This window comes from Cynocephalus volans, chromosome 8, assembly GCF_027409185.1.
Source record: "Cynocephalus volans isolate mCynVol1 chromosome 8, mCynVol1.pri, whole genome shotgun sequence".
Classification (NCBI taxonomy): domain Eukaryota; kingdom Metazoa; phylum Chordata; class Mammalia; order Dermoptera; family Cynocephalidae; genus Cynocephalus; species Cynocephalus volans.
Window position 1 is genome coordinate 107,520,587 of NC_084467.1, and position 27,613 is coordinate 107,548,199.

The 27,613-nt window shown below is 38.2% G+C and overlaps 2 protein-coding genes across 3 annotated transcripts in view; one reads left to right on the forward strand and one right to left on the reverse strand.

The window, feature by feature from the left end:
• RNF115 (ring finger protein 115) overlaps nucleotides 1-12,823 on the reverse strand; it is a 109,344-nt gene extending 96,521 nt beyond the window's left edge. Inside the window, exon 1 of the mRNA XM_063103692.1 lies at nucleotides 12,613-12,823. Coding sequence (XP_062959762.1) covers nucleotides 12,613-12,714 — 102 coding nt within the window. The 5' untranslated portion in view covers nucleotides 12,715-12,823. The remainder of the gene's footprint in view (nucleotides 1-12,612) is intronic.
• A 190-nt stretch (nucleotides 12,824-13,013) lies between these two features.
• Nucleotides 13,014-27,319, forward strand: POLR3C (RNA polymerase III subunit C). 2 transcript variants are annotated; one of them, XM_063103691.1, is made up of 15 exons: nucleotides 13,014-13,217; nucleotides 14,349-14,515; nucleotides 15,061-15,316; nucleotides 15,424-15,609; nucleotides 16,656-16,744; nucleotides 19,983-20,087; nucleotides 20,212-20,304; nucleotides 22,396-22,476; nucleotides 22,717-22,768; nucleotides 23,163-23,223; nucleotides 23,671-23,821; nucleotides 24,580-24,681; nucleotides 24,813-24,862; nucleotides 25,278-25,427; nucleotides 26,881-27,319. In XM_063103691.1, the coding sequence occupies exons 2-15, from the start codon at nucleotides 14,369-14,371 to the stop codon at nucleotides 26,960-26,962; spliced, it is 1,605 nt and encodes a 534-aa protein (XP_062959761.1). In that variant the 5' UTR covers nucleotides 13,014-13,217; nucleotides 14,349-14,368; the 3' UTR covers nucleotides 26,963-27,319. The 2 variants fall into 2 exon arrangements, with proteins under 2 accessions (XP_062959761.1, XP_062959760.1); XM_063103690.1 differs by lacking the exon at nucleotides 13,014-13,217 and adding an exon at nucleotides 13,250-13,398.
• Nucleotides 27,320-27,613: the final 294 nt, after the last annotated feature.

Consider the following 27,613-nt stretch of genomic DNA (forward strand, 5'->3'; position numbering starts at 1 on the left):
GTCTCACTCCCTGAGAATAGTAACATTCACAACTTTCATCATTTTGTTTCTTCATTCCAATCCATGACTGAACACTGATATTATCAGAGAATCCAAAAAGGAATGTATAATCAACCAACCTTCTTTTGCTCATTGTGTACCAAGGCAGAAAATCAGGTCACCGGACAAAGCGTTATTTGATATAAGCTTGATCAAATGAACAAGAAGCCAAGTTTTCTACGGAAAAAAATAGACTAAACTGCAAAAATTATCAGAGAAAAAGTTAACCTCATACAACACAATATATCCAGAAAAGCTATAGTTGTACTGTTTTTTGCTTGCTCACACTGAAGGTAGCAAGAAGATGAACAATCCAGTAGCACAGACATAAAATGGTAAATGATCTAAAAAGTATAAACCTTTAGTTCTGATGTGTACCACAATACTTTGGAAGTAAAATTTATCTTCTTACTTTCAGCTTAGGCTGATAGAATCTTCTTTAATAAATTGACATCTATTCACTCAGCAAATATATTTTAATTACAAGCAGAAAGAAAAATAACCTGGGATTAAATGTCACTGAAATTACCTACAAAGTGTATACTGTTAAAATCACACTTCCGGGCCGAGCCCGTGGCGCACTCGGGAGAGTGCGGCGCTGGGAGCGCAGCGACGCTCCCGCCGCGGGTTCGGATCCTATATAGGACTGGCCAGTGCACTCACTGGCTGAGTGCCGGTCACAAAAAAGAAAAAATAAATAAATAAATAAAAATTAATTTAAAAAAAAAAAAACACACACACTTCCACTAACTATATTCTAGTAATTAAGAAAGTAAAGGCACATAAAACAAACTTCTGAATATCCTACTCTTAGGTACTTGGCCTCAAAATAAGGACTGAGCAGTGTTTCAAAACAGCCTAAGTGTTTAAGAGTAATGAATATGAAGCTGAACAAAGCTGGCCTGGTAATCATTTCACTGTGTATATATCAAAACATCATGTTATCCAGCTTAAATACACACACACACAACTGTACTGGAAACACAGAATAGCAAACCAGCTGTGTGATGTTGGGTAAGTCACTTCTCTAAATGAAACAGTACTTGTAACATAATAAGTTCTCAAAAAACTGCAGGTTCTAGTAAATTCCTCTGAGAAATTTAGATGTGGAATATTTCTCAAACCATGTTCCAACAAGGTATTATTCACTGGTCTGCTAAGGGGAAAAAAACAGATCTGGAAAAGGCTGAATTAAACAAAATTAAGCACACTGCTTTACTGAATGACTTTTCAGAACCATTAATATGCTATTCTGTGTCATAAAAAAGGAAGTAGAGGGATGGATACAGGCAAAATATTTTATATGCAATATTTTACCATGATTCTGAACTCCTATTAAATCTCCTGGCACACAGTTTGAGAAACGTCAATTTAAACTACTGATTTGCAGACTTTTAGATTCCACAAAGTAGTTCAATTTTAAAATTAAAAACTTGGGGGCTGGCCTAAGGTTAGCTCACTTGGTTTGAACATTGCACTGATAACATCAAGCTCAAGGATTCAGATCCCCATACCAGCCAGCTGCCAAAAAAAAGAAAAAATTGGGAACCTGCAATGGATTGCCAACTTTTTCATTTTGCCAAGTAAAAACATGTTTTCTTAAAAAATCACCACCTATCACCATCACTTCATTTAAAAACTATCATTTTAAAATGAAAAAGATAGGCTAAAGCACAGACCTTTAAATTAAATTAAACAACAGACCTTTAAATTAAATATATTTAGCACTGTCCTTTGACCTCTTCATCAAAATAAAAATAATACTTGGTATTCGAGTATTGACTTTCCATCAATGAGATAAGAGAACGTCACAAGTATGATCTAATTTATCTCACCACAGGGACATACAAGTCAGGAAACATCACATACAAAATGGCTGTTAAAAGTAGCCAGTGACCATTACAAAGAAAGAGAACAGTGAGCTAACTCAACAGAACTTTAAGAACAAAAGCAACTTAAAAGAAAAAGATGAATATATATAAAATAGTCCTGAAAAGAAAATTATCCCACTCCAAGTTTACCTGTTACTGAATTCCAGGTCTTCAAAAAAAATGGAGAGTTTTAATTTACTTAGTCAACATTACCAGCATTAAGAATATATTGCTTTGTTTGAATTAACAAAGGAAAATGTTGACATTGCTTTGCATTATGTCTTCTATCCAAACATTTTCAAGATTGTTCATTATCATAAGATAAGAGAATATATGTGCTAATAGTCCACAACTCATCTAAGAGACTGTTTCTGAGGTAAAATTTTTATCTCAGTCAGACTAATTCAGTGGTTATCACATACTCTTCTGTGTGAAAAAAAAAAAAAAATCCCCTCACACAAAATCCAAAAATACCCAAAAGCTCAAATCACTAAACCATATATATATACCAAGAATAAACATAACTGCTTCATTTTCCAGATAAGGAAAACTAAGGCCCTGAAACTTTCAAAAATTTGTTTAAAGGCTAAAATAAAAATTTTCCCCCACAGTGCTATAATACTATTCATATATAATTAATAAAATAAATAAAACCAGACATAAAAAGGGCTAACAGTTGCAAAATGAGGGCTAGTGTTTAGCCACAATTTGTTTATTCTTAAAGCCCTTTGCTACAATTTTTAAACATATCTCAGACTTAAATTGGGCAAAAAGATATTTGCTATAATCCTAAATCTAATTTGCTTAATGTCTAAAGAGAAAGTCAAAAGGAGGAAATATTTAAATCTTAATTCCACTACCAATTTTTCTCAACATTTTGAGTCTCTTTACTTCTTTCTGAATATAGCCCAAGTGCCCAGAACATATATATAGCTCCTGAAATATAGCAGGCACCAATAAAGTTACTGAGTAAGTGCAAATGGAGTACTGTTATTACTTCATGATCAAGTGCCTATTATTTTAATGTTACTATCAAACACAAACCTACTTCAAAGTGCTGTACTTCACAAATACAGTGTATGTGTGTGTTCTCAAAGAAAATATCCAGACTCAATCACACTTGGGAATAGAAATAGACATACTCTGGAACCCTTTTATAGCTCTAGTGTTATAGGATGAGACAGATCTATGTTTGTTATACTACTAACCTTATTAAAAACATTGGGAATTCTGAATCTGTCCATCTAATACTGGTTGTATGTTAAAAGAGGATGCCAGTATATATTAAAACAAGTCCCCCTCATTTAATCAGCATCTACACTTGATAGAGAATAATAAACCAATAATTTAAGTAATTAGTAAAGTAAGGTTGAAAAATTCAGAGAATTAAACACTTAAAATTTTTATTTATTAATATTACTTTCAACCACTTTTAAATCTAAAACATGCAAATCAAAACTAGCAGTAAAAGGTAATTTGCTGAATTTGCCTTTTACATGTTATTAAACATATCATAAATGCATCGTTATAAATAGTTTTCACACTACATTAACAATCCAAGTAATTTTTTTCAAACCAACAAGGTTAAGGTACAAAACTCCATTCCTCAACCTTACTTTTCGTTAACTAGGTACACTAATGCCTCAACATTCAGCTGTGACCATATTATAAGATCAGGACCTAGTAACTGGCACCATAAATTCCAAGTCAGAGAACCAGTAACACAATAAGTTTGTCTGAGAGTAAAATTACCTCACACTACTACTTAAATTAGAGAAGAGCCACTAGAAAAGGCTAGTTTCATTCAACAAATTCAGCTACAAATGAATAATGAAATAACTGTGCCTAAAAAGCCAATCAGTTGTTCATCTGAAGGCATGTAACTATGGTAAGGCGTCTCTACTTCTAAGCTATCATATACAAAAACAAGGCCGTATTCAAAAACAAGAGGCTCAGGGCCGGCCATGGCTCACTTGGGAAAGTGTGGTGCTGATAACACCAAGGCCAAGGGTTCAATTCCCCATATAGGCATGGCCGGTTCGCTCAGTTCAGAGAGCATGGTGCTAACACCACCAAGTCAAGGGTTAAGATCCCCGTACCGGTCACCTTTTAAAAAAAAAGAGGCTCAACTCTGCCTGCCAGTCACTACCAGTAAGTGGCCTATCAGACCACTGCTTTGAACAAAACCCTTTTATATTCATCAGTGTACAAGTTTGTGCTTTAATGTTTTCATGAACACGAGTACTCCCATCACTTTTAACAGGTCCAAAAGCAGAAAGTGGCAAGAAAAAGCTTACAATTACAATTCCTTCATTCACCAAATCCTTATGTCTACTATACATACACCAGGCACTGTTCTAACACTGATGAAAAAGGAAATGGCAATAATAAGAATGATGAGAAAATGAGAAATTTACAGGCATATTGAAGGAACTGTCTAAAGGAAGTAAATCAGGTAAATCTTTGTCTTTTAGAGTTATAGAAGTCTGAAAGAGAAGACTGAATCTTGCAATATGTGAAAAGTACTGTGCTAAAAATAGTGAATAGTGAGCAATAAAAAAGGAAGAGTGGATGACAAAATGGAAAAATGTTTTCCTATATGACTAGAATTCATTCTTAATGAGGACAATACAATTGTCTAGGGTACATTTTGGACATCTATGGAAGTGTTTTGGTTGTCACAGCAATTAAGAAGAGCTACTAACATTTAATAGGCAGAGGCCAGGAAAGCATAGGAAAGTCTAGCATAGGAAATATCTCTATTCTCAAACTTCCATATGGATAGTTAGGTGGATTAAAAAAATCTTTATACTTACCAAAGCTTAGGACCTAATACCATTCTGCATATAAACACCAAGTCTTTCTGCTTTAAGGGTTTTATGAACACTAGTTAGTGCATAATTTCAATATGCTCTAAATGCCCAGAAATGCAACTACTGGATAATGCAAGAGAAAACTGTACTTTGCTTTATTTGTATGTTTACCAAGAAGTGTTCACCATTCTGGTGGTTTGCCTCTCATGGTATTTAAGTTGCAAACACCCTTACAGCAGTCTAGAAGGGTAGCTGTCATGTCAAGCTGATTCTACGTTTGGTGCCAATATCTACTACATTATATCTTCCTGTTATGGAAGAAAACCGAGTATTTATAGATTGAAATATATATTATTTTGTCATGAATTATTTTCTTTTTATTTATCCTTTATCTTATAGCTAGAAAAAAATTTAATTATATGTGTAGGAAAGTTGTATTACCTGTGAATTTCATTTCACTGAAGGGAGTATTTCAAAATATTTAATACACAAAGAGGGCACTGAGTCTGAAAGGTTTGAGAACCACCAGGCTAGAAGATCAGCATCATTGTAAGATGACTACAGGTCTCAGTTAATCCAGGAAAAGGCAAGAAAAAAGCACGTAACTATGACAATCTTTTTTCTTTTGAGAATGTAAATTCTAAGCATGGTGAAAAATGGACATAATGAATCCTTTATTTGAAAATGGTTTAAATAGGTTTAAAGTTTATTCGAATTGCACAATATCAAACTGAGTGGCTGAAGGTGAATATAGTACATCTCATCTATTAAGAAGTTCCCTGTGACACCTGTTGAAATCATCAAGGAGAGAGATTACCTGTCTCAACAGATTTTCAAGAAGGGCGTAACTGGTCTATTGTGGGAAAACAGACCCAACAGTCTACTTATCATACAAGAAAGGTACACCAGAGCTGACTCATTTCTATCTGACATATGCACACGCATCTGGGGATTTCTAAGAAACTCTGAACTGCTAACAAATGAAAAAAAAAATCTTATAAAAGAAAAATCTTCCAGCACCTAACCTAAACCTTGATATGTGAAACTATAAGAACAACCTAAAACGTTTCTACTATGGTAAAGACCTATTTCTCTACAAATAAGGATTACTCATCATTCTCAAACTGCCTTTCAATCAGGGTTACATAGTTCCATTCCTCTGAATGTTCATTCAAGCTTCTAATAGGTACACCTAAGTATCATTTTACAGTGGTATACACTAAGGTAAACTGAGAGGATCAGATGACTCAGCTCCAGTCACATAAAGAATTAGTAATAGAACAAGGATTGATAATTTTAATCCACCCTTTCAACCAAGAGTTTGAAGAAAGTAAAAGTTAAAGCACAAAATCTCCTGAGTCCACGAAACTTCTAAGAGGTGTAAGAGAAACACAGAAAGTAAAACTTGATTAATGCTAAAATGAGCTACAGAAAAACTAAAATTTATGCTTGTTGTCTGCTTTTTGCTTTGTTTTCACCCTGGAATTTCCAGCTGTCTTATTAATTACCAATGTAGTGTTACTATCTCACTTAATTCTCAACTGACAAAAAATGTGGATACTTGTCTTTTAGAACTTGCCCTATGGTGTGTAACTTGAGAGAAGTGATCCAGTTCCTCTGGTCTCAGTAACCACAAGGAGAGTGACTACAGCAGATACTGCTATAATGGAATAGTAGCCACTAACTAATGAGCCCTAGTCCTTCTATACGATCCCTCCCCATCTGAGCTTTGGCTAAAATTAAATGGTCTCAATTATCTTACTGAAAATTCTCATCAGACATCAAAGCTACACTAGAACAAAACCACAGCACTACTAGCATAAGAGGATACACTAGCACAATGACTGTCCCTTTATCTACACCAGTGTTTCTCAGCCTCAGCACTCTTGACATTTTGGGCCCAATAATTCTTTGTTTGGGGTGTGGGGGAAGTTGTCCTGTGCATTTTCAGCATGTTAAACAGCATCTCTGGCCTCTACCCACTAGATGACAGCAGCAACCCACTCCCCGACCCCCAGTTGTGACAATCAAAAATGTCTACAGACATGGCAAAATGTCCTCTTGGGAATAAAACTGCCCCAAACTGAAAACCACTGCTCTATACTATCCCCTTTATTGTTCATTATCAAATTGCATACAGATTAAACAGAAGCCAGCATCCACAAGCTTCCTATTCTTAATTTCTAATTTTGCTATAGAGAAAAAGAAGCAACCCACATTTTCTTTCCTCTTCTTACAACCTGGCTACCTGAAAAACCTTAGCATCCTCTCCCTGAACATAAGGCCACAAAAAGCCAACTAAGCATAAAGAAATACAAAGTGTTAACATCCAGTTGGTTTAAAAAAAAAAAAAATTCAAGGAATTTCATCTGCAGTGAGTTCAATTTTAAGATTTTTTTCTTCCTCATACTGAAAAAGTCCCGCAAATTCCCCCACTATGTATGTGTCTATCAGTAGAATTTCAAGACTAGAACTAGCCTTCTACCCATAAGAATAGATATTTCATATTTCTAGATCTTGCAGGCAATAAAAGTACTGAATATACATATGAACACGACTGTATGTTCAACTTTCATTTGGTAGTACCTGCATTTTCTATCACTGCAGCCTTTTAGACAAAAATTTCAAAACTCTAAAGTCACTACTTTTTGGGCTGGCCGGTTAGGTCAGTTGGTTAGAGTGTAGTATTATAACACGAAGGTCAAGCCAAAAGAACAAACAAAAATAAAGTCACTACTTTTAAAACATAACTATTGGGTATTCAACTCACATCATTCATTCAATCAAGAAATGTTTAATAAGCAACCACTATGTAACACCACATAGATGATAGATAATCAAGAACACTTTTTAGCTGGTAAGTCACCAATAACAGTTTAAGGCAACCTAATAATTAAAACCTCCCAAACCTAGTTCAAATCACTAAATTGCTTCCCCCAGTTCAACAATATTATTAACATTAGATACCTCTCTGGGATCTTTCTAAGAATCATGCAACTTAAAAAGCAAGAGCTGTGAGCTCAGAGTTTTAAGGGTCACAAAGTCTTGAAGAAATGTACTTTTTCGCTATTCTTATTATGTGGTGTTGAGAACGTTTTCCTGTATTAGAGCCATTACAATACAATGATCAATGCCTTGTATAACACCTGGTAAAGAGCCAAATTAGATAACATCACTTATTGATAAGGATGACATTTTATTAGATCAAAGAAGGTTATATAGAGGGAGAGAAACCTATTAGTTCCTTCAGGCAGAGCTTCAGAGGTTAGCAATATAATGGCAGTTCTTAATTAGACTGGTCTCTCATCTGGATTTGGGAGATACCCTGATCTCCATAAAACACTTCAAAACTACCCTAGTCTCATCAATACCAAAAGTAGGTTATGCTGCACCTGTTTAATGGTATGACTCTACCAGATTCAATCTCATAAGGTAATATTCCCTGACCCTGATTTAATAGGGAAGTGAGGAGGGTGGTGGTGTGTGGCATGGAATGACACCCTTACATTCCATGACACAGCACTCTGTGGTGTACCCAGGCATCTCTCAGTGCAGCTAGTAGCTCCTTAGTCTCGGCTTCACATTGTCTCTCAATAGGATAATCAGATGAGAGAGGAGCTTCTGCTATGTTTTGAAAATAATAATTTCAAGTTACTTTTAAGTATTTCTTCTATCATCCAATGACCAAAAAAATATATAATGCCATTTTATCCAATTATATATAAACTTGAAATCCTGGGGCTTCAGACTATATCATCAAAATCTCTTATTTTAAAATCCTAGTACACTAAATTTTACTAAAATTATTTTTACTGTAAATAACACTTTTAATAAGAGAAAGAAATTCCTAAAACAATATTCACTTCGAATGGAGACTCTTTTGAAGCCTAATAGATAACAGTACCACTGAATACATTTTCACTTTAAAATTCCCTTCATGATTTCTTTTTTTTTTCCTGTGGGTGGCAGTACAGGGATTGAACCCTTGACCTTAGTGTTATCAACACAGTGCTCTACCAACTGAGCAAACCGACCAGCCCATGATACCTCCTCATTTCTTAATATCTTCTTTCTAAATGAACTCTTTGTCCTCCTATATGGGAAGAGCCAAACTAAAGACACACAAAGCTAAAATGGATAGATCAGGATTAGCAGTAAAGGGTGTTATTTTAACAATTAAATGAATTCAACCTACACGTGGCTTTACCTACACAGCACTAGGCATACTCCAACCTCTCTCAGAAGGTATAACCAAGGGCTGGCCAGTTAGTTCAGCTGGTTAGAGCATGGTGCTGATAACACCACAGTCCGGAGTTCAATCCCTGCACCAGATGCCACAAAAGAAAAAAAAAAAGTTATAACCAAAACTATTTCTCTTAATATGGACATTTAAGTTAGCTGGGCCCATGAATCCTTCAGAATAGCAGGACTGACAAGAAAAACTATAAAAACCTAAGGGTAGTTTCAGGGCTATCTCTTGGTAAACTATTGCTATTGCCTGCATATACTTCCAAATGTATCAAGAAGTGCTATAACCTAGAGATTGGGAAGGAAAAGAAATAAGAGTTGTAAAATCTTGCAGCCCAGTCCCACTGAACAAAATTAAGGCTCTGATCTGTGGTGAATAAAATGACAAGAGATGAAGCAGTCTTTCCCACTGGATGGGTGAAGAAACCTAGTGAAAGCTTATTAAAAGCTGATGTAAAATAGTCAATACAATGTAAAATAAAAACAAATTAAATAAATATAAGCTGATGTAAACTCAATACCCAAGCATCTGGTATTCAGTGAGGACAGCATTCATGGGTGATGCTTCTTGACATCCAACTATCAAAACAAGAGTCAGTACCCTCTTGAGATGCAAATTCAGTCAAGATAAAGAAAAACCTTATTCATGATAAACTGGGTCTTTCTGTCCTCAGGTTTCCCATAACACTTGCCCAGTTCAAGAAACAATGCATTGCCTACACTGTATGCTGGGTACTTACAGTGAGAGAATCTCAAGTTTATATAATATTTTTAAAAAACTTTCTGATGCTGTCCTTTATTACTATATTACAAATCATATTACTGACTTACAAGAGTTTGAGCTGGTTTTTCAGTAGCAGAGACAGATTTGTACCAGACCAGCCACTTACTGAACTGGTCATTCTTACAACCAATGTTTTCAAGATAACTGGGATTAAGGATATAGAAATGACCATGAAACAAGGCGAAACTCACTGGCTCATATACTAATCAAAATTATAACCCTGACCTCACTGTACCTTTTCCTAAAAATGTGTAACAACAAAGATTTACATTATGGTGACTACAGTTAAAAGCAATTTTCAAATATACGATATTCCTTAAAACAGTAGATTTTCAGTGTTCTCACCACAAAAATATAAGTATGTAAAGTCATGCACACATATACTAAATAGCTTGATTTAGCCATTCCACCATGTATACAAATATCAAAACACCACGTTGTACATCATAAATACATACAATTTTATCTGTCAATTAAAAGAAAAACAGCTCAGTTGGTAGTGTGGTGCTGACAACATCAAGGTCAAGGGTTTGTATCCCCATACTGGCCAGCTGCCAAAAAAAAAAAAAAAAAAAAAGGACAAAAAATAATGACTTACTAAATGTCTCTCCTTTCTTCCTCAACCCACTCTTCCTTTTTCTATCTCAGTCTTTTATACTATCAATATGAATTCCACCTATCCTTCAAAACTCAATTTAAATCTCATCTCATCGGGCCGGCCCGTGGCTCACTCGGTAGAGTGCGGTGCTGATAACACCAAGGCCCCGGGTTCGGATCCCATATACGGATGGCCGGTTCGCTCACTGGCTGAGTGTGGTGCTGACAACACCAAGTCAAGGGTTAAGATCCCCTTACCAGTCATCTTTTAAAAAAATAAATAAATAAATAAATAAATCTCATCTGTCACACCTTCCTTGACCACACCAGTGGTACAATATCCTCCTTTCTCTGAATTCTAAAGCACGTTATCCATCCTCATTCATTTTACACTGTTACTTTTTCATGTGTATCTTGTCTTTCCAGAAAAAATGTGAGGTCCTTAGGGACCACATATTCCTCCCTATCACCTCCAGGATATCCAGCAGAGAACCTTGTATGTATGTAGGAAGCATTTGGTTATAATCAATTGTGTTAGGCCTCAATTTACAAATCAGGCATGACAGACAGATAATAAATCAGACTAAAAAAGATCAAGAACTTCTTCTGGCATCTAACTAAGGCTTAGAAAAATAGCTAAAAGGTCTTTTGAGTTATCTTTTTGAAGAGAGGACTTGAGGTGATAAGAAGAAAAGATATAACAAGTTATGCAAATTTAGACTAAGACTTCTCACTCTCACAGGCAAAACAGCAAACAGTGACTTAAAGATCAGAAAAGTTAAGGTGTCAATGTTCAACAGGGCATCACATTCAACGACATGTCACTGGTCACACACACACTGGCTGAATTCCAGACTCTCCCTCTGTGGTGAAAGAGTTCTGGAGGCTCTGATGTCTGCTGGAACAAAAACAAGGTACGTCCTCTACCAAGCACAGAAATATGGCAAAAAGCACATAAACACACAGCAAAATCAGCAAGCAAAACTAAGTACTATTTACATGGAACTATCACTGTTAAGTTGGGGGTGGGGCAAATAGGAAAGAAAATGCAATAAAAGCCTGAAAAAAACACAACTTTTAGGTGAAAAAGCTATAAAATACTCTTTAGGTGTTTATTCACCAGACTCATTTGAGTTTCTCAAAAATAAGATACACAGATACACTTTAGTAGGCTTTTTCCTAGACTGTATCTGAGGCACTGTAAGTGCAGAGGTAAACTGTTATGTAGCCACCCTGAACACTCACTCCCATGGAAAAGAACAACCATAACTAATTCTATAAGGACAGTTGGCCAAGGGTAGGATTAGCATCCACCCTGGTGAGTCTCCCAGCAGTAGCAGCCTCTGAGTTTGAGGGCTGGCGCTGGCTAACGTGCTACAGAAGCATTTTTTTCACAACCATGGCATTGCCTCTTTAGGGGATAACAGACAATCTGGCAGGAACTGGTGAAAACCAATTTTATATCAGAGAAAGCAGTCCCCAGTATTCTGTCCTGAATCTTTTGTCTCAAGTGAAGAGAGAAAAAGAGAGAGAGGGTGAGTAAGGAAGGTGGTACTAAAAACACTGGCAGAAAAACAACCAAAATAAACTAAGTTGAAACAGCATGTCCTGCCTTCTTCCTAAAGCCATTTCCTTCAATAGTGATAGTGTAGGCAGTCTGCAAGTCATTAGTACACCGCTGTTTTCACTTTCACAAGAACCCCTGGAGACCACTGAAAACCAAAATCCTCCTTCTTCCCAGTTACCTTCCCACCCTCTCCTTCCGTGCTTCCTTCCTTCCCTAGAGACAACCGAATGGGAACGATCCTCTGCAATCCGCTATTCAGCTTCACCGGGGGGGGGGGGGGGGGGGGGGGCGAGGAGGGAGTGGAAAAGGAAATAAAGGAAGGTGAGAAGCAGCGGCGAAAACTATGGGGGTGGAGGGAGGCAGAGGTCATCGTGAGAAGGAGACAAGGTAAAGAAGAGTGCAAGAAAATTCAGGGGAGAAGTGTCAGGGCAGAACTTGCTAAGAAAGACAAGATGGAGGGGGGACAGGTAAAGAGGGGAGAGGGAACGAGGGGCAGGTGAAGCAGCCGAGGAGGAAAGAAGGGCTGTGCAGGAGTTACGGGGCCAAGGCCGTGACGCCCGTGAATTGGGGCCAGCGACCGGAGACCGATGTCAAGGAAATCAGGGATGTGCGGGAAGCTTAAGACACAGTTCCGGGACATCGGGACCAGGAATCTATGTCGGTGCCCCAGCGCAGAGGACATGGAGCTCTTACCGGTAGTTTGGGGCTGACCTCGCCCTTACAAAAGTGGCAGAAAAACCGGTGCGCGGCTACAGCGGCGCCCGCGTCCGCCCCGGCCGCCGAAGCCTCCGCCATTTTTCTCCTCCGCCGTGGCTGTCCGAGACGGCAGCCGGCCCTTTGCTCGCCAGGCCGCTACCTCCCCGGCTGCGGTCACCGCTCCGCCGCTGCCGCTACCGCTGCTGCCGCCGCCGCCTCAGTGCAGCCAGTCGCTCCAGAGCCCGAGTCGGTCACGTGAGTGAGCCGGGCCCAGAGCGGCAACAGCCCGCCTCCCGGCACCAAACAGGCGCAGTAAGGAAAGCCCGCTCGCAGCGTCCCGACCGCCGGCTCCTCAAACGGCCCCCTCGCCGGTCCTCCAACCTTCCAGCGAGAAGAAAGAAAGAGCGTCTCCGGAAACCATCGAAACTCCGGGGTAGAGCGGAACGCGTTTTTCCCTTTTCCGCGTCCTCCTCCGTGGCTGTTCTTTCCCGAGAAAGAGCCGTGGGCTCCCCCTGTGCTTGGGCGGCTAGCGGGAGTCCCGGGAAGCCGTCGTGGGGAACTCAGCGTTCGGCTTGGAGCCTCTGCATTGCACTGACCCTGAGGTTAGTGAAAAGTGCTGTCTGAATGAGGCGGCCCTGACTCTGGACCAAGAGACCATTTGGAGCGGGTACCTGGGCGAACTGAGTGAAGAAAGAGCCAGGAGCCAAGCGCCTTGGAAATCCTTCTCAATATGGCACAGGGTCTGGAGATGCTTCTCCAAGGACGTGTGGATGGGCGAAAAAGGTCTCTCTGGCGATACTGAGACCGGGGGGGTAAAGACTTGACTTCTAAGGAATTGGGAGAAATAAAGGAACAATCGTAGCAGCTTGAAATAAGGAAGTAGCCATATAATCAACTACGTCTGTTCCTGTTTGTGTCTACTTTGTCAAGAAGTAGAAATTTCAGGATTATATACTGTCCTGCAATCACCATAACTTCTCCTATTTGAAACACCCTATTGAGAAGCTCTCCTTTACCTGCTAAATTTCTTTTTTAAAGTTGTGATTTATGGACTGATAATGATATTGCCTGTTTACTCCCACTGGGCTTTAAATTAACAGTGACCTTAATTCTTTCAAGCAATGAAGTGTAGGATGTAAGGTCTGTGACAGATTGCAAAATATCTACACCCAATCTTTAAAGAAAATTAGAATCACGCAAATCCCATAAAGATAAATTTGATATATAGTCTTCCAGTCTTTTTTCCTATGTGTACATGTTTTTTTAAACAATAATTGAATTTTAGTCTACATTTTTCTTTGCAGTTTGCTTCTGTCACTTAATACATAATGAATAATATTTTATGCTAATATATATTGTACTAAATCATTTTAAATGTTGGCGTCATATTTCATTGGATGGGTATACAATAATTTACTCTTAGGCATTAGGTTTTTTCCAGTATATCGGTATTATAAAGATAACTAGTGAAATCTTTTTATTATTTCCTTGGAACAGAGTATCCAAAATTAAATTGTTGGGTCGATGATATGTAAGATTTTAAGGCTTTTGGTATGTGTTGTCAAATTGCCCTCCAGAAAGAATATATGAATTCAACACCAAGGTCAAGGGTTTGGAAACCCGTATTAGCCAGCCTCCAAAAAAAAGAGAATACATTAATTTACACTCAGCAGCTCTACTCCCAACATGAAAGAAAAACTTTGCATTATATAGTTTTGTTTTGTTTTTCCTAGCTCTGAGACTCCCCAGTACAATGACTCAAGCAGAAATTAAACTCTGTTCTTTGTTGCTGCAAGAACATTTTGGAGAGATCGTAGAAAAAATAGGAGTCCACCTAATCAGAACTGGCAGCCAGCCACTAAGAGTAATTGCCAATGACACAGGAACATCACTGGATCAGGTATGTTTAGATGACATTAATTTGTTCTCTTTCATGTCTTTCATTAATTTCTTTCACCTACCTTTAAATATTGTTACTACCTACTCCAGAAAATGAAAAATAGAGAAAGCCTACCCTAGGATCAGAACAATATTATTTGTGGGGAAAGAGGACAGGACTCAGGCCCCAAGTTTCACATCTCAAAGTGTTCCTAGTTCATTGTGGCCTCCTAGACAAATCTTTGCTCTTCCCATGCCATACCTAATTTATTCACAATGAGTCTACTAATCTCAGGACTGCCTTTAAGGAAAGAATGATAGAAGAAAGTAAACTATGCTTTGAAAGATAGGGATCAGAAGAAATATGAGCATCATAGCAAGGAATCTTCCTGATTTCTTCCATTGACGTGTGATTCTTGTTAGCTACTCTGATGGAGAGAGGAAATAAGCACAAAGATTCTTATCTAGCCATCTCCTGATGCTTAGTAAGCTATTGGACAAAAAATTGCCAGCAGTAATGAGTTACATCTTACGGTCTTTTCATTCTTTCATTTGGGTCCTATCTAGGTGAAAAAAGCCCTTTGTGTACTCATCCAACATAACCTGGTGATATATCAATTGCACAAACGTGGTGTGGTAGAATATGAAGCCCAGTGCAGCCGAGTGTTGCGAATGCTTAGGTATCCCCGGTACATCTACACTACCAAAACGCTGTACAGCGACACTGGAGAGCTGATTGTTGAGGAACTGCTGTTGAATGGCAAAATGACAATGTCAGCTGTTGTGAAGAAAGTGGCAGACCGGCTTACAGAGACCATGGAGGGTCAGTACTATATCCACAGCTATTAGCAAAAGCATAGATTAACTGGTGGCAAGAGTGAACCCTCAGTTATCTTAGGCAATCTCACTTGCCTCTTTCCTCTTGTACAGATGGCAAAACCATGGACTATGCTGAGGTATCAAACACATTTGTGCGACTAGCAGACACACACTTTGTACAGCGCTGCTCTGTGGTGCCTGCCACTGAGAATTCAGATCCTGGGCCACTGCCACCTGCCCCCATGCTGATCATTAATGAAAAAGACATGTACCTCGTTCCTAAACTGAGCTTGATAGGTAAGGAATTTGGACCACTAGAACTGTGACTTGCCCTGATTGTGGATTCTTCTTCCTTTATTGTTAAATGAATGACTCAATTGAGCATTTACCAAGTATTTGCTATATGCCTAACACTGTGGTATATGATAATGAAAAAACCATGGTGCCTAACATTATGGACTTAAGTCTAGTAGGGTTGACATACATTAATAAAATAATCACATAGATATATAATTAACAAACCGTAATAAGTACTATGAAGGAAAAGTATGAGGTGTTACAAAAATATATAATGGGACTAGATTTATCTGGGGGTTTAGGGCATATATTTCTTTGACAAAGTAGCATTTGAGCTAAGATTTGAAGCAGAAGTAGGAGCTACCAGTGAGGTAACAGAGGATAAGCATTTTGGACAAAGGGAATAGTATGTAGTGAGAAAAAAACAGGACATTTGAGAAAGTGAAATAAGGTCAATGTAGCTAAAGGACAGAGAGCAAAGGAAAGTGAGGCATGAGGTAAGGTTAGAGAGCCAAGCAAGGGCTAGATCAAGTAAGACCTTACAGAGCATCTGTTCTTTATCCTAAGAGCAAAGGAAAACCACTAATGGATTTTAAACAGGGAAGTGACATGACCTAATTTACTGGGTTTTTTAAAGTTTTTTTGTCTACAGAAAGGGTAGGAGGATGGGGCAAAGGTAATAGACAGACTGGTGAAAAATTAGATGTAGAAGGAGTGAAGGAAACAGAGTAATCAAGAGTGACATCTGTGTGTCTGACCTGCACATCTGGGAGGATGATGGTGCCATTCACTGTGAAAGGACGCATTGAAGAAAACCAGTGTTAGAGAGAAATATTATGAATTTCTTTTTGAACATGTTAAGTTTCAGATGGCTCCATCATTTACTTGAGTTTGTTATAGCTCCTCAGTTTCCTAAGTAACTCCAACCTAGAGGCAGCCACAGATGGTCTTTGGGATAAAGAGACACCTGCTGTAATGTTTGGTCATTTCCTGTCATCATATGAGATGTAGCCTAACTGTTCAATTTTTTTTTTTTTTTTTGGCAGGGAAAGGTAAAAGGAGGAGATCATCAGACGAAGATGCTGCTGGGGAGCCCAAGGCCAAGAGACCAAAACATACCACAGATAACAGAGAGGTAACAGGGCTTCTTGATTAGAAGTCCTCACCCTGAAGCAGGCCAGAAAGAGCACTCAGATAACAAGCCCCAAGAGAGCTTACAGGTCCCTGAGCTAAGAAGTAGTAGGATTATGAACCTCATTAAATATTGACCACGAATAGACCAACAAAGAGTGAACTCTATTGCTATCTCCCTTCTGAGGCTTAGCTTCATTCATTGAACAGAGGTAACAACAGCTTATGTGAGAAGAGGGCCTAGAAAAAGTTTAAGTTGTTCAGTATGGCTGGAACATATAGACCCATGGGGGCCAGTGGTGAGAAATGAGTCCAGAAAGATATACATAGACTTGAACTATATTCAAATGTCTTCTCAGCATCCCTGCAAAAGATGTCTAATAAGTACCTCAATACTAGTGGCCAAAACAGAATAATTGATTTCCCCTCCCAATTATCTGCACCCTCCTAAGCTTCTTCATCTTAGTAAAGGACACAACCACCTAGGCCAACCATCTAGGACACTACCATTTGCTTAGGCCAAAATCCTTGGAACCCTCTCATCTTACAGTAAAACCTGTCAGCTGAATTTCCAAAATTACCTCGAATCCAGTCATTTCTCATCTTTTCCACTGCTGTCTTCCTAGTCCAAGACACTATCATCTTTTGTCAACACTTCACCAACACTCTCCTTAGTGGTCTCTCTTCCTACATTCTTACCTATTTAGCATCCAAAATGAATTTCTAAGTTGTTTTTAAAAAAAAAAAGAAACAACACATCACTGATTAAACTCCTTTAATAGCTTCCCATTACTCTTAGAAGAAATTCAAGGTATGTCTATATTAAGCCTTACTTTATCTAAGTCTTTACATGATCTGCTGGAGATAAGGCTCTCCAGCCTCAACTCTTTCTACTCTTGCTCTTACTCACTATGTTCCAGCCATTGTCTTTCTTTCTGTCCCTCAAACATGTCATACTCTTTTCTGTCTTCAGGCTTTTGCCCTTATTATTCCTTCTTCAAATGCTTTTCCCCAGATCTTCATGTCATTGCCTTATTTTTGTCTTTCAGGTGTCAACTCAAATGCTATTTTCTTAGCGCTCAAGTACATTTGCCCATCCCTACTACAGTCTTTATCACACTTTTACAGCATTTATGTTTATGGTTGAAATTTTTTTTTTTCCCAAAGCTAAAGGCTAGACTGATATTATTAGTATACATGTTTGTCTTTGTACGCAAAAGTAGAATATAAACTCCTTGAGGGCTGTATCTTGTCCCTGGCACCTGGAATACTAGCAAGACCTCAACAAATATTTTTTGATCGACTAAGAAGTTTGGACTTTATCCTAAAGGCAAGGGGACAGCCATCAAAATGGATTTTAAGCAAGGGAATGAAGTGACTAGATTTCTATTTTAGAAGGATTACTATATCACAGCAGTTTATAACTTGTACAATTCCATGGACAGAATTCAGAAAGTGTACTTGTGCTTATGTGCATTTTTTGGTGGAGCACTCCATAGTTTTCATCAGATTCTTTAAGGGATCTGTGACCCAAAAAGGTAAAAAAGCACTCCTCTATGAGAATTGGGGAGAACAATGCTAAAGCAACGAGATTGAAAGCAGAAATCCCAGTTGAGCCATGATTAGAGCCTGAAGTAAGGTAATGACAGTAAGGATAAAGAAAAGTAGACTTCTGATATTTATAAAAAATAAATGAAATTTGGTAATGGGATGGTAGATGAGGGAGATCAAGAGGTTAGAGATGATACCCCAGTTTCTAGCTTAATTTTTTTTTTCTTTTTGGGCAGCTGGCTGGTTCAGGGATCTGAACCCTTGATCTTGGTGTTATCAGAACCATGCTCTCCCAGGTGAGGTAACCTGCCAGCCCTCTAGCTTAAGAAGATGGGTTGGTTACGGTGTGGTTTTTCTGAAAACTTACAAAACGAGCAGTTTGGGGGAACAAGTAGAAGTGTCAAATAGGCAGTTGGATCTGTGCATCTGGATCTTAATAGAGAGTTCTAGAATTAATAGATTGGGAAATATATCAATAGTTGAAGTCTGGAGAGCAGATAAAAATCACCCAAGTAGAGCATATAGATTTAAAAGAAAAGAAGGCTGTGTTCAGAACCCTGAGGAACACCAGTGTTTATAGGTGGGATCTAGAAGAGGTATCTGGGGAGACTAAGGAAGAGTAGCCAGGAAGGTTAGTAATAGCACCAAGATGGCTAGCCAGTTAGCTCAGTTGGTTATAGCATGCGTACTGATAACACCAAGGTCTAGGGTTTGCTCCCTGTACCTATCAGCCACCAAAAAAAAAAAAAAAAAGGTAGTAGTAGCAACAAGAAAAAAGTGCTATCATAAAATCCAAGGAGCCACATAAAGTTTTAAGGAGGAAAAATTGTCCAATCATGTTATATGCTTTTAAAAGGTCAAATAAAATCAGAACTAGAAAGTCTTCTTTGAACTTAGCAACAAGGAAGTCCTCAAGGACAAAGGTTTTTGTCAAATTTCACTGACCCCGTCAGTGACAATTGATATTTCAGTATAATGGTGGAAATGGGTTGAGTAAATCTAGTGGAGATACAGCTGGGATAGCCAATTCTTTGAGAAGCTTAGCTGTGTCAGAAAGAAAGAGGAGGGGAGGCAAAGGGTTGAAGGAGAATTCTTTTAGAGTATAAGAGACTTGGACAACGTAAAGGCTGATGACAGTAAAGAAGGAGAGGCTGAAGATTTAGAGGACAGGAGGGGAAATTGAGCTGGATCCCCAAGAATGAATGAGAGGGTGAGATCTAGAATACCAGTATGGGCATTAACCTTAGGTAAAAGGAGGAACATTTTTCCACTGTGATAATAGTAAGTGAAAATACAAGTTAAAAAAAGAAAGAATGGGAAGAAAGAAAAGAAAGAAATGTGGTGGGGCTGTGTGCACAAAGTTAAATGACTTCTGGCTAATAGCTGCTGTTTTGTCTATGAAATCAGAGGCAAGGTCATTTACTGAGTGAGAAGGCAGGGGTCAAGTGGGAGATTTGAGCATAATGGAGAAGAGTTAAAATACAGAGAGAAGAGTGTAGATGAACTTAGAGAGCCTGTTCAGAGTTGGGATTTGTCAAGACACTAATCCACATGATTGAATGATTCCTTCTCCAACCAATTTAGTTGCTACTGGACAGGAAAAAAATGGTGAACAGTTAAATCCAAACTCCTCACCAGAAAACTCTTAACTATATCTAAATGTTTCTCTCTAATTCTTTTCTTTTCCTCAGCCCATTCCAGATGATGGGATTTATTGGCAGGCCAACCTTGACAGATTCCACCAACACTTTCGTGACCAAGCTATTGTAAGCGCAGTTGCCAACAGGATGGACCAGGTAAGATCTAACTGGACCTGTCAGTGGTCATAAGGGACATTCACTTATTGACCAGACGTAGCACATAGCCAGAGCCAGTAGCAACACAGTAAATTCTGAATTCCAGTTTACTTTTCAAACCTAGACAAGCAGCGAGATCGTGCGAACCATGCTCCGGATGAGTGAGATTACCACTCCCTCTAGTGCCCCCTTCACCCAGCCATTGTCTTCCAATGAGGTAAGTTTCATGTTCTTGTGCTAGCTTTCTGACAAGCAAAAATCTAATTGTTTTAAGAATCCACTGTTTGGACTCTGAGAGCTTTGGCGTTTAAGACATTATTTGACCCCTTGTATATTTTTTTTTTCAGTATGTTAATTTTGTATATTTTAAGTTTGTTTTTAATACTCAGCTGTCTATCTGCAGGTTCCACATCCACAGATTCAACCAACCACAGATCCAAAATATTCAGGAAAAATGAACAATAAAAAATAATAATACAACAATTAAAAAAAATACAGTATTACAACTATGTACAAAGCATTTACAGGATGGCTCTATCTGTTTTTAAAATATTAAAATGTCAAATATATTTTATTTATATTTCTACTAGTTTCATAATTATGTCTATTTAAATATTTTTCCTATATTTTTATATTTATTTTTAAAATTTCTAACTTACTGTAAAGCAAAACATTTCTTTTTTTTTTTTGTCTTTTTCGTGACCGGTACTCAGCCATTGAGCGCACCGGCCATTCCTATATAGGATCCGAACCCGGGGCGGGAGCGTCGCTGTGCTCCCAGCGCCGCACTCTCCCGACTGCACCACGGGCTCGGCCCTAAAGCAAAACATTTCAATAAAAGTTTTTTTCTCATAACAAAAGTACAGTTGACCCATGGACAACATGGGTTTGAACTGTAGGGGTCTATTCATATGTGGATTTTTTCAATAAATATATTGAAAAATGTTTTAGAGATTTGCAACAAGTTAAAAACTTGCAGACAAACCGTGTAGCCTAAAAATATCAAAAAAAAAATAAGAAAAAGGTATGTCATGAGTTCATAAAATATGTGTAGGTACTAGCCTATCTTATCTTTAATACCATAAAATATACATAAATCTATAATAAAAAGTAAGATTTATCAAAACTTACCCACACAAACACTTACAGACTGTACATGGGGCCATTTGCAGTCCAGAGAACTGTAAACAAACAGAAGCATGCAGTATTAAGTCATAACTGCATAAAATTAACTGTAGTACATAATAATAACTATACTACTGTAATAATTTTCTAGCCACCTCCCGTTGCTATTGCAGTGAGCTCAAGTGTTTCGTGTTGTGAGTTGCTAATATCCCTGTTAAAACACCTTGTGTTGCTAATCATCTTTGGGTGAGCAGTTCATCTCCAGTAAATTGAGTACAATAGTAAAAAGTGATCTCTCACAGTTTTCTCTTCCTTATGATTTTCTTAATAACATTTTCTCTTCTCTAGTTTACTTTATTGTAAAAATACAGTATATAATACATAAAACATACAAAATATGTGCTAATCAACTATTTATGTTACCAGTAATGCCTCCTACTGGTCAACAGCAGGCTATTAGTAGTTAAGTTTTGGTGTAGTCAAAAGTTACACATGGGTGTTTGGCTGTGGGGAGGCATGGACCCAGTGCCTCTAACTCCCAACTTGTTCAAATGTCAACTGTAATTACATGACCAATATTCAAACAGCATAGAAATGTATAATTTGTTAAAAGTTATACCTCCCCAAACTTTCAGGAGTGGGGGAAATGTTTTATGTCTTGTGGCTGGTAGTTACATGGGTATATATACTTGTCAACACATCAAACTGAACCCTTAAGATCTATGTTTCTTATAGTCTATGACATACCTCAATTTAAAATATATGTATAGTTTTGCATACTCCCAGCCCCAGATCCTTAATAGTTTGGTATGTATCTTTATTCAGACCTTTTTTTTTATGCATAGTCTAACATATATGTTAGACTATACTCTCCATACTGTTCTGTAACTTGTTTTTTATAGGACAGTATATGTAAAACTTCTTTTCATGTCACTATTTATATATCTTTGTCATTCTTTATAATGGTTGTATCATATTCCACTTAATGGCCATGCTGTGCTTTATTTTAATCAATTCCTTATTACTGGCCATTTGGATTGTTTCCAGTCTTTTACAATGCTACTGTGAATATTTTTGGACATTTTTATACTTGTGTTATTTAAAATTAAAACATCTTTATTTCAGTAATGTTAGCAATTCTAAGTTCCCAAACCACTTTTCAGTGTCTCTCTTTGCTCCATAGATCTTCAGATCCCTACCTGTTGGCTATAACATCTCTAAGCAGGTTCTTGATCAGTATCTCACTCTGCTAGCGGATGATCCAGTAAGTCTGTTTTGCCTTTTTTATTCTTTATTCTGCTCTGTTTACAATTTATTTCTGCTAGTGATATCTAGTATCATTCTCCTGTAGCATCATTCTCTACCTAGCCAGCTCAGACCATTGCTGTACCATCAGCTGATAGAAGGGCTACTTGCTGCAGACTTTTGTCCAGATTTGCTACATTGGAAACAGAATCACTGGGCTTTCCATTCAGTTAACACTCTCTCTCTTTTTTTTAAATAGCTGGAGTTTGTTGGAAAGTCTGGAGACAGTGGTGGAGGAATGTATGTCATCAGTATCCTTACCAGATATTTCTTTACAGTCAGGCAACCTGAACTATGAAGCAGAATGGTGACTTATGAAAGAAAGATTTGGTAATGTTTAGTGTACTAAATTAAGTTAGAAAATTGGAAGTAATTTTCCATAAATTTTTTATGAATTTTCAATGATCTATATTGATGGTAAAGTAAAAAAGACATTTAATTAACCAAATTTTAGTTGAGTAAAACCCTTACTTAAACACTGTCATTAATTAAGGTTTTGAAATACTTATATATCATAAATGAAACCAATGTGAAAAACAAAATAACGTTTAAATTTTAATTATAAATTAGAGACTTAGGAATAAAACTAAGATCATGATGACCAGGCCAAAACATTACTGAGTGACCTTAATCCTCTACATAAAGATCTCCATAAGGCATTAGCATCCCTAGCCACAGCCACTCTGGAGTCTGTCGTCCAGGAGAGGTAAGGAGTCACACTCATTGGGATTAGGGTCAGAAATTTCCTATCCGCACCCTAGTTGAACAGATAATTTGATTATCTTGTAAGCAATCAATATAGTCACACTTTGGCACACCCAATTTTTCTACTGCACTGCTATGGATTCCATCTACTACTGTTCTTCACCCTAAAATAACCTACTGCTTAATTCCCAATAATGCAAATTAACTAGCTTCCCTAAAGCCTTTGGTTACAAATGCAGCATCTGTGACACTCAGATGAGTCAGCAGTTGGTGACTATCTTATGATTAATAGTACCTTCACCAAACTGTGGAACTGTGGAAGAATTCTCTGATCACTGTTCTCTGGTCCTGGCTCCGCACATGGAATAGGACAACCACCATCTGTGACTAGGAGCTAAGGCTAATCTTCTATATTGGCATGTCATTTGCTTTCTTCATTCCTTTCCAGATTTGGATCTCGCTGTGCCAGAATATTCCGTCTAGTTTTGCAAAAGAAACACCTGGAGCAGAAGCAGGTGGAAGACTTTGCAATGATTCCTGCAAAGGAGGCAAAGGATATGCTATATAAGATGCTCTCAGAAAATTTCATATCACTCCAGGTAACCAGTGGTGTAATAATTGCCAACCAGTGAAGCTGGCCTAGGGTGAGAGAAACTTTGAGGCAAACATCCTGAACCCCCGAGCAAACTCTATATCCAGCTCTAAGACAGGAAAAAAAATGATTAATAAATACATGGCAAACACTAAAGCACTAAGGATAATGTGGAGCTTTAACTGACCTACTAAAACAGAGGCACAGCCAAGAAATCACCCCAAAGCCACCCTGTACTTTTTTCCCCTGTCATTTCTCTTCTTTCCTCTAGCCTTAAATCTATAATAGATTAAATCTTTCAATCTGTTGGGTCCTGGCAGAGCCTTGTAGTAGACTCCATGAAGGAGTAGATAGAATGGGTTTTGGAGTCAGATCACAGCTCTGCCTCTTACCCAGTTACATTGAGCAAATTACCTACCATCATTCTTCCCATTTATAAAATAGTGATGGATGGTGCTGGTAAGAATAACACGGTTTGTTGTAAAGATCAAATACAATCTACCTGACACATAGAGTTGCTCAATAAATGTTAGTTGCCTTCCCTTTCTTCCCCACTCAGAATGCTGACAGTCGAATGGAAAAAACAGAGTAGTCCAACTCTCCATGTGGCTGATTTATGCCATAAACACAGGTGCTGAATGACTAGGGAAGAGGAAACTGTAAGTGAAAGAGAGGGCTGAGTATCTCTGGATGGGACAGGACTCTATTTTGCCAGTTCTGAAGACAAGTATAATTTCTCTTATTTTTCTTTTTATGGACAAATAGGAAATTCCCAAAACGCCAGACCATGCCCCATCCAGGACCTTCTATTTATATACTGTGAACATCCTGTCAGCTGCCCGAATGCTGTTGCACAGGTGCTACAAGGTAACTCCATCTGGACCTTCTCCGCATTCCCTCCACACAGACAAGTCTCACCGTTATGCCCCTTTACCCATTTTACCTGAGCTACTTAAATAGAACTATGTGCATTTCTTGTCTGTCTTCTCTTTCCTCAGAGCATAGCCAACTTGATAGAAAGGAGGCAGTTTGAAACCAAAGAGAACAAGTGAGTAGCATTTTCAGTTATTTACATTTTTCAAGGTCAAAGCTTGAGGGGAAATATGCTATAGGAATGGAAACCAATAGAGACGATAACCCACTCTAGTTGCACTCAATCATTAGCTTAGGTTGGCATAAATCATTCATTAGTCCACACTTTTCTAATATACTCCTAATGAAATAATTTTGCAGATTGAATTTATGCAAAATGTACAAACATAGCAAACTTTTAGGGCAAATGAGAGGCAGTAAGAGTTTCAGGAGTGAAGTTCTATTTCCAGTAAAGTTTATAGAAAATGTCCTGAAAAGGTGACATCCACTTTGACCAATAACATGGTAAAAGGGAGAGTTGTGTCTGAGATAAAGGATAAAAGAATCTCAAAGTTTAGTGTACACACCTCAAAGTTGTGTTTGTCTCACAGGCGTCTACTGGAAAAGTCTCAGAGGGTAGAAGCTATCATCGCATCTATGCAGGCAACAGGTGCAGAGGAGGCACAGCTACAAGAAATAGAGGAAATGATCACAGCCCCTGAACGTCAGCAGCTAGAGACCCTGAAACGTAATGTCAACAAGTAAGCATCATAAACTTCAGACTTATATTTCAAAATACATTCCAGACAAATCCATCTTTATAACCTGCAAATCCTCCAACTTAATATGAGCAAACCTAAACTCACTGTCTTCTTCCACAGCTCAGTTAACAGAATTAATCTACCTGTTTTAACTAAACTAGCAATTCTGAAGACATCCTCAGCTTCTCCTCTGTCACCATACACACTCTTGTTCACCAAGTACTGTTAACTTTACTTCAGTAATGTGTCTCAAATCTGGCCTTTCATCATGGTCCCCATGTAGGCCTTCATCACCTCCTTCCTAGACCTTCACAGTGACTTCACTCTCCAAGCCATCTCTCATAATGTGCTCAAAGTTATCTTTAAAGTGATTGATAATATCATTCCCCTACTTTAAATGATTTATTGACTTCTTATATTTACAGTATAAAGACCAGACTCCTTGGCGTGACATATGCAGCCTTTCACACTTACATAGCAGCCTATCTCCATCTTCATTTCTTTTTACTCCCCACTACTCGCCTTAGTAGGGATTGAATCTATAGATTGCATTGAATCTACATTACTTTGGGGAGTGCTGCCATCTTAACAATATTAAATATTCCAACCCATGGACACAGGAGGTCTTTCCATTTATTTAGGGTTTTTTTTAAATTTCTTTCAATGATGTTTTCTCATTTTCAAGTGCACAAGTCTTGCACCTCTTGTTAAATTTATTCCTAAGTATTTTTTCTTACTGGTTTAGTGTTTTCTTATTTTTGGATCCTTCATTGCTAGTGTAGAAAAACAACCAAATCCTGTAACTTTGCTAAATTCATTTATTAATTCTACTAGTATTTTTTGTGTTTCTTTGAGATTTTCTATATACAGGATCTTGTCATCTATGAATAGAGAGATTTTAACTTCTTCCTTTTCAATCTGGATGCCTTTTGTTTCTTTTTCTTGCCTAATTGCCCTGACTAGAACCTCCAGTCAAAGGCTGACTAGAAGTGCAAGAGCCTTGTCTTGTTCCTGATCTTAGGGGCAGAGTTTTCATTCTTTCACCATTAAGTATGATGTTAGATGTGGGTTTTTTCTAGATGGCTTTTATCAGGTTGAGGAAGTTCCATTCTCTTCCTAATCACCACTGACTTTAAATTTCAGCTACTCTAAGCTTTTCACTATTTTAAAACACACTAGGTATTTATACCTGTAACTTTATATATGCTATTCTTTCTCCTGGTTGCAAGTTAGACTATAGCTTCCCCCAGGACAGAAGCTCTACCTTTTGCATCCTCAGCATTTTCCACAGTGCCTGGCACACAAGAGATGCTCAGTAACTAGGAGGATGGTCTATTGGTTCTCCTGCTTTTCACCTGTGACTCTCAAGCATAGCCACACCCACTCCAGCCTCTAATCTTAAATATGCTAATGAACATTTAGTCTGAGCAAATGCTTCCACTTTTTCACTCAGGTTGGATGCTAGTGAGATCCAGGTGGATGAAACCATCTTCCTGCTGGAGTCATACATCGAGAGCACAGTGAAGAGACAATGACCCACAAGAAGCATCTTCCTCTAAAGATCTGGGTGGGGATGGAAAAGAAAATAAAGGAGGTGCCTGGATGTGGTCTTTGCAGTAGGGTAAACTGCAGATTCTTGTGCTGAAACTCCCTCCTATCCCTACTGCCCAGGATATACCTGAAAGAGTTCAATATTTTTTAGTTTGCTGATTCTGTCTTAGAGCCATCACTGCATTCTCCCCCTTATCAAATCTTGGCAGTGGAAAGAACCTTAAATCATCTAGATTTGTCAGATGCATCAATTCCCATGAAGAAGTCAACCAAGCCTGTGTTTGAACATCCCTGGCAGTAGGAAACTTCTTCCTAAGCAGTTAATTACATTTTCAAAAGTAAATGCCTGTTCTTGATTTTGGTGAGCTGTAGTTTTTAATACACACACACACACACACACACACACACACACACACACACACGCACATTGTTTAGAGAACGTGAAAGACTATCACAAAGGGGGGGGGGCTATTTTCAGAGTTAGCAGGTAGATTGGCCCAAGCAGTCACACTAGAATCTGGATAGAAGCCACATTTCCTGCTCCAGGATTTCAGCACATCCTAAATTACGTATGTAGAACACTTAGCACAATGCCTGGCATATGGTAGGCACACAGTAAATTACTGGCTTTCTCT

Coding starts and splice junctions, on each gene's coding strand:
- POLR3C (XM_063103690.1), top strand. Junction 15,610..16,655: donor TCCTAAACTGAGCTTGATAG/GTAAGGAATTTG, acceptor TTTTTTTGGCAG/GGAAAGGTAAAAGGAGGAGA. Junction 25,428..26,880: donor CTGAAACGTAATGTCAACAA/GTAAGCATCATA, acceptor TTTTTCACTCAG/GTTGGATGCTAGTGAGATCC.